The sequence below is a fragment of the Plasmodium cynomolgi genome, chromosome 12, assembly GCF_000321355.1.
Source record: "Plasmodium cynomolgi strain B DNA, chromosome 12, whole genome shotgun sequence".
Classification (NCBI taxonomy): Eukaryota; Apicomplexa; class Aconoidasida; order Haemosporida; family Plasmodiidae; genus Plasmodium; species Plasmodium cynomolgi.
In genome coordinates this window covers 959,244-970,371 of record NC_020405.1, presented here as the reverse complement: position 1 = coordinate 970,371, position 11,128 = coordinate 959,244, and the positions used below count along the sequence as shown (strand labels likewise).

General features: G+C 46.5%; 1 protein-coding gene across 1 annotated transcript in view; it reads left to right on the top strand.

The window, feature by feature from the left end:
* Positions 1-3,900: 3,900 nt before the first annotated feature.
* Positions 3,901-11,128, top strand: part of PCYB_123300 (hypothetical protein) — a gene marked incomplete at its 3' end in the record, with an annotated part of 8,090 nt that continues 862 nt past the window's right edge. The window contains exons 1-6 of the mRNA XM_004223663.1: positions 3,901-6,183; positions 6,224-6,289; positions 6,409-7,894; positions 8,216-9,805; positions 9,972-10,041; positions 10,303-11,095. Coding sequence (XP_004223711.1) covers positions 6,409-7,894; positions 8,216-9,805; positions 9,972-10,041; positions 10,303-11,095 — 3,939 coding nt within the window. The 5' untranslated portion in view covers positions 3,901-6,183; positions 6,224-6,289. The remainder of the gene's footprint in view (positions 6,184-6,223; positions 6,290-6,408; positions 7,895-8,215; positions 9,806-9,971; positions 10,042-10,302; positions 11,096-11,128) is intronic.

Here is an 11,128-nt window from a genome sequence, read left to right as displayed (position 1 = left end):
TAATGTTCACATGAACTCATGAAAATGTAACATATGCATCCTGTAGAGCTTTTTTTTTTTTTTTTTTCTGCGTGATCCATATGTACATACGTACATAGTACCAACGGCCATAGGCGCAAACGCATTTATTCATCCATTTGGCATTCCCCTCGTGCGTGTGGAGACTTGCATAAGCGGTTCGCACAATACAAACACTCGTTGTCGCGTACGAGGACGTATACATCGCCCTCTCACCCGCTTTATCGTGTAACCTTCTCGCTACTGTCGCGCTACTGTAGCGCAACTCTCTTTTCACGCGAGTCGCCACATTCTACTCCCCCCATTTTTCAGCGGAGTAGTCATTTTCCCCCTGCTGAGCGTATGCTCCCATATATGTCATTCACTCCTGCGTCGTTATCACGGCCACGTTGGTATCGCCGACACGCTGTTGTCACCGCTGTGCCGCTGACATCACCGTGCTGATCACCTTGAGCCAACGTACGTACATACGTATTATACATTATTCACTCACGTGTATGTTGGTGCACTCCTTGCCAATTGCAGACGCAGCTGCGCAAGCCGAATAAGAGCATTTGGCGGCTCGTGCAGGATGCGACGCTGAGTCCCATGCACATGAACTGAACACCTGTGTGCGGCGCGAAAACGGCAAAGTGGGGAGAGTCCCACTGCGGCGAGAGCGTTGTTACGCAGCGCAACTGGCTTACCATTTGCACGTCCGCCTGGCTCACATTTGTGCGTGCAGTCATGCGCGCATAAGACAGGCGTTAGTTCTTCGTAACCTATCTACTTGATCGCTATTAGTTGGCACCTCTTTTTCTTCCTCTTTTTTTTTGCATGGCCTGTCGGTGCGGACAAGGCAGTGCTTGATTGGGGTCGAAATGCATGGTTCCCTCACACGAAAGTGCGTTTTTTTTTTTTTTTAATTTTAATTTTAATTTATGTTGATTTTATTTACGCTTACCTATTTTTATTCTTTTCTATGGTGACACTTTTTGCAGCATTTTTTTTTTTTTTTCACCACGTGATAGGCATTGCCTTTTTTTAAAACCTTTTTTCATGCGATATACATCATTGCTTTCCTTCCCTGCGTCGCTCTGCGCTGTATAATAGTACATGTTGCTTTTGCGAGGCCGGTCTTTTTACATTTTCAACTTTTTTTCTTCTTTGAATCGCGTTTTGCCATCGCGCGTACTTATATGCATATATGCGTTCCATTTTTTTTCTTTAGTGCAACATGTAAAGCGTATTGTATTTTTATTTATGTCGCGTTCGTTTTTTTTTTTTTTTTTCATTTATTTTTCATTTCATATGTTCACCCTTAATGGCACTTTTTTTTTTTTTTTTCAAACTTGTTTTGCCAGCTGTGATATAGAAATATTGTAAAACAAAGATGCGTTTATTTTATGATATATAGCAAAGTGTTTTTTTATTTTTTTTTTCCTTTCCACCTTCCATGCGATTATGAATACGTTATCTTAGCATCAACTGTTGCATCTGTTTTCACGCGACCATATGCCGTGCGTCCATATGCATACGCTCATTGCATAGTGTACCCCGCGCCAACTCATTATTGCAAGCACGAGTGGACATAAGCAAGAGTGGGCATAAGCACGAGTGGGCATATAAGCAGTCGGTATGCTATTCCTTGCTGCACCTGCAGTAGCCTCTAAATCTGCGTTTCATTTCGCGTCTTTCGTTTCGCGTCTTTTATTTCGCGTCTTTCGTTTCGCGCCTTTCGTTTCGCGCCTTTCGTTTCGCGCCTTTCGTTTCGCGCCTTTCGTTGCGTATCGTCTCTTTTTGTATTGCACGTATTTTATTGCGTATTCTTTTTTTTTTTCTTTTTCGCAAAGAAGAAAAAGAAAAACAAGTAATAAATAAAATATGTAATTTTTTTTTTTTTTTCATTCTCATTTTCATTTGTCATCAGGATTTTTTTTCTTTTCTTTGCTTTTTCCCCTAATCGTTTAAAAGTAGATAAATATATATACATCGTGTTTATTACTTATTATGTACATATTCATATCTACCCTTTTTTAATTTTTTAAAGTTACATTTTAGGGAATTTGTCCAACTCTTTATTTTTTTGATTATTTATTATTTTATTTTTTTTTCCAAGCATTTTTTATTTTGTCCTTTCAAGTGCTGAACAGCTAGCTTTTTTTTTTTTTTTTTTCTGCATATGCTGTTCATACTGTTTTTACTCTGATTTGATTGTTCATTCTGTTTTTTGTTGACTCGTCTACTTTAACTCGTCTACGTTGACTCGTCTACGTTGTCTCATCTACGTTGATTCGCCTACGTTGACTAGCCTGTGTTCATTGTCCACATTCATTACCCCACTTTGTATGCCTTGGTGCGCTCGTAATAGTGCGCACTTTCGTTGGGCGAGCTTCCACTGTTAGTACATTCACTGTTAGTACTTCCACTGTTAGTACCTCCACTGTTAGTGCCTCCACTGTGAGTGCCACACGCCACCCTTTTTCGTGCCCCGCGCAGGACTGAGGAGGCAGAGCAACTCCACGTGAGAGCACAAAGAAGAGGAAAACTTTTTTTTTTGCCAGCCTTTTTAGTACGATTTGATATGTAAATAGATGCATATAATCAAGAGAATTTTTATACGCGTACTTATGCGCACAGTATTCATATACCTACAAGCGCAATGCATGCTTTGCATGTGCATGTGGTTACCATCGTGTTTGCGCGCGCGCGGCCCGGTGCGGACCTATGCAACGCAGCACCGTGTGTTCGTTCCCCACTTTTTAGTTATTTTTAATTGTGATGACTTCACCAAACGAAACGCAGCTCTTGTGTTTTTAAACCTTGCCCCCACGTATCTTTCGGCTCTCGCGCGCACCAGCATATTCGTACGTATATAGTGTATGCATATATGCACATATATATGCGCGCGGTACCTTTTTTCCGCATTTATTTGCCCCACTTTTTTAGTTACATTTATGCTTATATATATGCTTATATTTACATTTATGCTTATGTTTATGTTTATATTTATTTTTTTTTTTTTTTTTTTTTTGCGCATCCCATTTGATACCACTTTGTAGCTTACTAGCCGACAGCGCCAGTGTTTTCCCCCGTCTGATTGGATAAATACTGGGTTGCTTCGCCCCCTTTTTAACCGCACCGCGTTTGCACGCGAGCATGTACATACATAGGTGCGGTCGTACATGCGCGTTTTGCATACCTATATGTGTTTGCATACCTATACGTGTTTGCATACCTGTACGTGTTTGCATATCCATAGTTGTTTGCGTGCCTACACTTGTTTGCATACCCATACGTGCTTGCATGTATGCGTGCAAATCTTCACATGTAGTGTACCCCCTGCCCCTCGTCGAAGTAAGAGAGAGAGGAGGAATCTAGGGGCAACATCTTTTTTTGGCACGTTTTTTTTGCAATTTTTTTGGCAATTTTTGCAATTTTTTCAATTTTTTGCAATATTTTGCAACTCTTCTTTTCCTATCCTTTCACGAGGACAACCTAACGAGCGGCTAAGTTGAAGCCCAGAAAGGAGCGAGCGTTCTCGTGCGTCCATTTCTCCGGCTTGTTAGAAGTAGAGTCGGAGGAGTATCCTCGGAGAAGTATCCTCGGAGAAGTATCGTCGGAGGAGCATCGTCGGAGGAGCATCGTCGGCACGCCGCTCCAGGGGTGAGGAAGAAGCGAAGAGGAGGAAATTCACCCATATCAGATTACATAGCTTTGCCTTAGCCCCCCTTTTGCACGGTGCGAAGGGGCTCACCTAGCAAAGCAAACGAAATAATTTCGGGAGCGCTACGCGAACGTAGTGGGTCGCGTGCAAAGGTATATATTCCCCCAGGCACTCGTATATGCTCGTACAGGAAGAATAATGGGCTCACGAGCCACCATTTGTGCCAACAAAAAAAAATGGAAAATACATCATACAATGCATACATGAGCGAAGTGCAATCACCCAACACGACATACAACGACTCTAACGTGAAGGAGGCGAGGGACAATGAAAGCTCCATCAACTGTTACAACTTTAGTCAAACAATAAATCCCTATCGCGAGTACGTGAATGATGAGAGCGCTGCTCCTCATAGGGCAGAAGGCGACAACGACACTGTAAAAGTAGCCAGCACCTACGGAAGCGTGGGCAAGCCGGTCATGAGCAACGTAACCAGTGTGAGCGGCATGGCCAACGGGAGCGGCAGCTCCAGCGCCAACTGCCCGGAGGACACCCTAATAAACGGCTCCGTCGACCCCAGTGCTGCAGCTAACAACGGCAGCAACTATCAGCACCTCGTCCATAATTACATGTACAGTCAAAACGGAGGAAACCCTAACGGTGACAGTGGCAACACAGGCGTGGTTGGCAACACAGACGGGATTGGCAACTCGCAGGAAGAGAGTAACAACAATTGCCCCTCGAGCAACGCCCCTAATGGAATGGATGGCAACGTGGTCAAAGACACCGAGGATGAAACGAATGGCGAAGTCCAGGAGGTCTCCTTGGAATCACCAAATGGAGTGTACTCAGATCAGATGGACTGTCAGAATGGCACTCACATGAATAATCAGTTTTCTCATTTTGCAAATATCACAGATGCGAACACAGCGAATGGAAGTAGTAACGCCCCTTACGATGCAGACTTTATCGGTAGCGACAACTCAGCGAATCTAATCGATTTTGAAAAGAGAGGAGGCAACAACAGTGACATCCCCCCAGCGGTTCTAGAGTATCTTAACTACTACAGGAAGTATGGCAATGGGTACAGCAATGGGTATGGCGGTGCTGAGTATGGCGGCGGTGAGTTCGAGAGCCGCGCGTATGGGAGTGGCAGTCAAGGAAGTGGCGATCATGGGAGTGGCGGTCAAGGAAGTGACGGTCAAGGAAGTGGCGATCATGGAAGTGGCGACCATGGAAGTGGCGACCATGGAAGTGGCGGCCATGGCAAGGATGCCAACGAGAAGGAAGAAGAATTTTATTCGATGAATAACGCCACCTCCCCCAGGGGTGCAACCTTATTGAACGATGGCAGCAACGGTGATGACAACACAAGCAAGTGTAGAATTCAGAGAAGCAACATGAACTACCATCACTCATCGAACAAATATTTTGAGAATCGAGTTTCAGGAGGAGTTATTCCCTCCTATGGGAAAGATAAAATAATGAGCATGACAAATGGTAACAACATTATCAACACGAACGCAACGTCGACTACGACTACGACCTCCACCACGGCGACGAGCAAGGATGTCAGTTATTATGGACCATTGCATCCCGAACATAGTAGCAGCCAAGTTTTTTTAAATAGCGAGTTTAATCAAATGGGGGAGGAGGAAATGGAGGGACATGAGGCCGAAGAAGATGGCGCGAAAAAATGGCAACGGTTTAACAATCAGAGAGCTACGAACAGCGCCTTCCCCATGATGGGTAGCACCAACGACGGTGCAGGTAACAGCGTTCACAATGGTGGGGCCATGCATAGTGGGGCCCACTTTAACGAGCCAAACGGTTATTACCACAATGGTATGTACAGCACGAATGGTGGAAGCGGGATGGGGGATGTCCGAGTGGGGGGTGACCGAATGGAGGAGCCCGGCGCATCAGTACAGACGCAGATGGGCAGGGGGTACTACCAGGGAATGAACCTCAGCGACTATCGCAAGTTAAACAAGGGGATTACCAAGGTAGCGAGAAGGGGAAGGAAGAAGAAGAGCGAGAGTGGCATCGATTCCATCGCCGCCACCGGAAGAGAGGAGCACACCATGCGGAGCTGCAACAGCCGCCGTAGGAGTCTCCGCAGCAGTCACCGCAGCAGCTACCGGGGCACTCGGCGCGGTAGTCGTTTGGGCAGCCTCCGGGGCAGTCGTCGGAGGAGCCGTCGCGGCAGCGGCATAGGGACCACCCTGGGGGCCAGCATCGGCACCAGCATTGGCAGCAACATCGGTACCAGCATCGGCACCAACATAGGCTTAAACTACAGCATTAGCGGTACCCCCAATTACACCGCGAGCCGTGTCCTTCCTCCCCCCACCAACAATCAAGCCAAACCAAAGAATTACCATTTTTTCAATACGTCCTTCTCATTTGTAAAAAAAGAATATAATTTTAATTCCAGCATTCGAAGAAATTATATCTCCTTTAGGAGCAACTATTATGGAAATAGGAAGCTGTGGTTGAAGTTGAATATGCGAAAACGTGTAAGTGGGTCTTCTTTCTTGGTGATACCCGCTGCGGCAGGTATCGCTGGTAAAGCTGCAAAAGGTGAGGGAAGAAGAAGCTACTATCAAATGGTGGGAAAGTTGAGTCCAAATGGAGACTCAGCAGTGGCGGCTGTGAGTTCCTTTCCCTGTGCGAGGGGGGGAGTCAGAGGAGGAGTCAGAGGAGGAGTCAGAGGAGGAGGAAGGGAGGAGGAAGAAAGCGACATGGTTTTGATGATGGGAGTAACGAACGAAGAAGACGATGAGGAGAACTATAACCTGAACAAGAATGTAAAGAGAAGGAGGAGAAAGAGAAGAAAAGGAGTACTTACAGTAGTTAATAGTAAAACGAAGGGAACTCGTGGAAGGAAGAGACTAAATACTGATGATAGGAGAAGGACAGTTGGAGGTGTAGGAAGAGGAAGAGGGAGAGGTAGAGGAGCAGGATTAAACAGAGGTACCACCACAACGACCAGTAGACTGCATAATACCTCACTAGGAATAATGCGCATCAGTGGTAGTAGTACCCGGGGTGGTAGCAACGTAACCCATAGGTATAGGAACTCTTCGTCGATGCGGCACACCGGGGATGCAAATACAATCTCCACCAGCACAAAGAACCACTACATGATTAACAACAGCGCAATGGAAGACTTCTCAGACGAAGCGTTCCTTCACGACATTGTGAGAGGAATCAAATCGGATGATGAGTGCATATACAAAGCTGAAAGGGATAGCAGCAGAAGGGAGATACACAAAATAATGGCGAAGGAAACTAAAATAAAACTCTGCAGTGACAACAACGTGCATCTGTGTAAGTACCTAAGTGATGATGATTTAACGTATGAGCTTTATTGCAATTATTTTTTTAAAAATTTGGGTAGCGTCACTGTGGCTAGCTACTTCAGATATTTCAAGATTGTAAACAAGAAGAGGCTTAAATTGAAGGCGAAGCGCATGTCACCGAATCTGAGCTTCAACTACGAGACCTTCCTCACGTCCATCGTTAGCACCAATGAGTGGAAGCGCCGGGGGGAAGCAGAATCCAAAGCGGAAGTGGCGCAGCGGGGGAACGATGCGAATGATACGAACGATGCGAAAGAGGCACGCGACCAAAATGGAGAAACCTGCGCGAAGGAGGAGCCCAAAGAGGATGCTGCCCCAAAAGTGGAAGAAGCGGACGGATCAGGCGAAGCGGACAAAGGGGACGAAGCGAACGAAGCAGACGAAGCGAACGAAGCAGACGAAGCGAACGAAGCAGACGAAGCGAACGAAGCAGACGAAGCGAACAAAGCAGGTGTAGCGAACGAAGCAGACGAAGCGAACGAAACGAACGAAGCCAATCAAGCCAACCAATCGAGCACAGAAAAGTGCACCCCTCAGCAGCTGCTCAATCAGGACAGCGAGGATCTGCTCGAGTGCATCCCAATAAGCCCCATCTTCCACTTCTTTATTGAAAATAACACCCTGGTGACATGCTTCGATAGCATCCTCAAAAATAAAGTAGTTAAAACGGAGTATATTAACTGCCTCAGGGGAGTGTTGCTCCATTTGAGGGAGAAATTTGGCGATGTTGTGTTGTCACCTCATTACCGTGGAAGGGGGCACCGACTGGTCCATCATTACAACGAAGGGTATACCCAAGGGGAGTTGGAAGATATCGGCAAGTACTTCAAGCAGGGCTATGAGGAGGAAGAAGAGAGTGGTGCCGGTAGAGGAGGCATGTTGCATGTAGCCGGTTCGAGTGGACTCATAGGTACAGAACCCACGCGAAGGCACAAAGGAAGAAATGTTGATGTGGGAGCAGATGGTCGGCGCGTTGGAGCAGCAGGAGATGCCAACGCGGGAGCGACAACAACAACCACAAGTGGTACCACAACACATGGAGGAGAAAGAAGAAGAATGAGAGGCAGTGGTAGTGGTCGTGGAGGCACATCATCTGGTCATACGAACAGACGAGGAAGGGGTAGCGGTGTGCATTCAGGTCGAGGAAGAGGTCGAGGAGCAGCCGCCGCCGCAGCAGCAGCAGCAGCTGGAGGAGGAGCACATGGCAATGCCGCCAACGGGTACTCCCTGAGGAGGAAGGGAGCCAATGGGGAGAAATTCAGCTACCGTAATTTTGAGCAAAAGTATAGCAATAAATATTTTATTAATGACGATGCGTACCCTACGAAGGAGGCGTGCATGAGTGGAAAGCGAAGAAAGAGTCACCAAGAGCAGCAGCAGACGCAGCAGACGCAGCAGACGCAGCAGATGCAGGAGATGCAACAGATGCAGCAAATGCAGCAGATGCAATTGCAGCAGCAGATGATGATGGCGGGACAGGGCATGTACCCACCGATGCAGCGCTTCTACAACAGAGGAGGAGAGGAGGGAGAAGACTTCGAGGACATGGAAGCCATGAGACTTCACCCCCATATGATGCGGGGAGACATAAGCAGCAGCATGATGAACAACAGCATGGTGAACAGCAGCATGATGAACAACAGCATGGTGAACAGCAGCATGATGAACAGCAGCGTGATGAACAGCAGCATGATGAACAACGGCATGATGAACAGCAGCATGATGAACAGCAACAGTGCAAATGCCCACAGCGGAATCTACCACAACGATCACATGAACGTAGGCCAGTTTTACATCAAGGGAGAAGTGAACGATGGTAATGATGAGAGTTACCATTACGACGTTGACGAAATGGGAAGGAGGAAAGCTGCAAGAGGAGGAGCAGCAGCAGGAGGAGGGGTGCATATTATAGGAGATCACAACAACAGTGGTGAGCATAGCGAGTACCACCACCACGGAATGATGATGGTAGATATAAAGGATGAACGGTCATTGGAAAATAATCAGCATGAGCAGCATGGGTTGAGGATGACGATGACAACGACGGCGACCACTACCCCTACCCCTTGTATTGACACAGATGGGGGAAAGAGCAGCTTTGGAGGTATAGAAGGTACGAATGACATAGGGGGAAGTGCGGCAGGAGGTTTGAACACCTCGGCATCGACCAATGATAACAGTACCATGGGATTGGCCCTAGATAGCATAGGAGGCATGGATGGAAAAATAAAGTATAAAAATAAAGGGCATCAGAAAATGGAAGGAAAGGAGAAGGTAAAGAGGAGAAGGAGAAGCCATTTAAACAAAAACAATCAAGATATGATAAAGACGTATGGTGGAATATTGAAGGACAATCCAAATAACTTTATGTATAAAAATTTGGCTATACAAAAAAAGGCTAATAATTACTCGTGTTTAAATTACAAGGAAATAAAGGACATGCTGAAGGACCTGACTGTGTTGAAGAGTGGTGCGAACTGGAAGACATACAAGATGGAGGACGTACCGAGCGAGTTGTATAAAAATATTCGTCCGATTAATCAACGAGTGACAGGGTTTAAGACCGTGTTGCTTGTGGATGAGCTTTTCGAGAGACTGTGGGAGTTCCCCAGCACGGATATCATTAAGGTTCGGACCGTCACTCGTGGGGATCAGTTCATCGGCGACATTCGAATCGACTTTTACTACCGCCAGAGCGAGCGCACGCTGTGCCGCGCGTGTGGCCGCCACATCCTCAAGCAGAAGTTCGCCACGGAGCACTACCAGAGGAATACAAGTAAGGGAGGCTCAGTTAGCGTCGCGGTTAGAAGCGTAGCTAGCGGTGCAGCTCGCAGAGCTGGGTGCGCAGTCCCGTAACCCCGTACCCACACTTTACTTTATTTTACTTTACTTCACTTTACTTCACTTTTCTTTCCTTTCCTTTCCCTTCCCCCCCGTTGCAGACTGCTGGAAGGAGGTCATGTGGAGACTGGGTATCCCCGAGTTGCACTACTACAACTCAGTTCGTAACGAGTAAGCAGGCGGAGCGAAGGGAGATTTGTGCCTCCCTCGGCGTGGACTCTCTTCTCCAGTTAGAGGCCCCCGGGGAGTGGCCAGCAAATGCCCGCATCAGTGTGGTCAACATATGTCATCATCAGTGTGGCCAATATGTGCACGTCTTCACCTGTGCACGTCTTCACCTGTGCATGCCTTCACCTGTGCATATCTTCACCTGTGCACGTCCTCACCTGTGCACGTCCTCACCTGTGTGCCCTTTTTGTTCCCCCCCCCCAGCATCTTCGACGCGCGCATCCTCAACATGGAGAATAACAGCGAGCAGGCGGTGCTGGATCGAACGCTGACGCTGTACAACCAAGAGCTAATCAAAAAGGCAACCGATTTTGTAAATGACGAGCTCAAGTACTACGAGGAAAACGTTGTCACCAAACCGAGAAAGAATAAAGCAGGAGGAGCCAACCAGTGTTTTGAATTAGATATTTTAATCCTCGACGATAACAACATTATCCTCCCAACAGTGAAGAATGAGCTAGACGAACCCTATTTTGAAATTTCAGGTATTTACCCGAATAATGGATTTCCTGATGAAAATTACTCCAAAAATTTTTGCTTTATAAAAATAACCTTTAATAAGCTTGGAGGAATGGTATTGCGAGATCTCTTCACACTCGAGTGTGAATTCCTTGTCGATTGGGGAGACAACCTACTCATACAAGCAAAGAAGTACACACTACATGAGGTATATAATACATCTGAATCACATGACATCAATTTGAGAAATTTGTATGATCAAGGATTTGCTTACTTACGTTGTAACATACCTCAGAAGAGTAACGGTAAGGTGAATTTAAAGGTGAGGATTCCAAAGACAGTGTGGCATTACTGGGAAGCTATTGCAGATGAGACACTCAAAATTAATTATGAGTTTTTGGACAAGCATAGTGTGCATAGGCAGCTGCTTTTCTGTTCCTATTTGGATAATGTGAATAAAAATTTCACTGCCTATGTGAAGAACTCCTCCAAGGGGGGGGTGGCTGACTGTGGCAACAACTACGGCATGAACAACGAGGTAGGCAGCTGTGACAATGACCACAGGATGGGA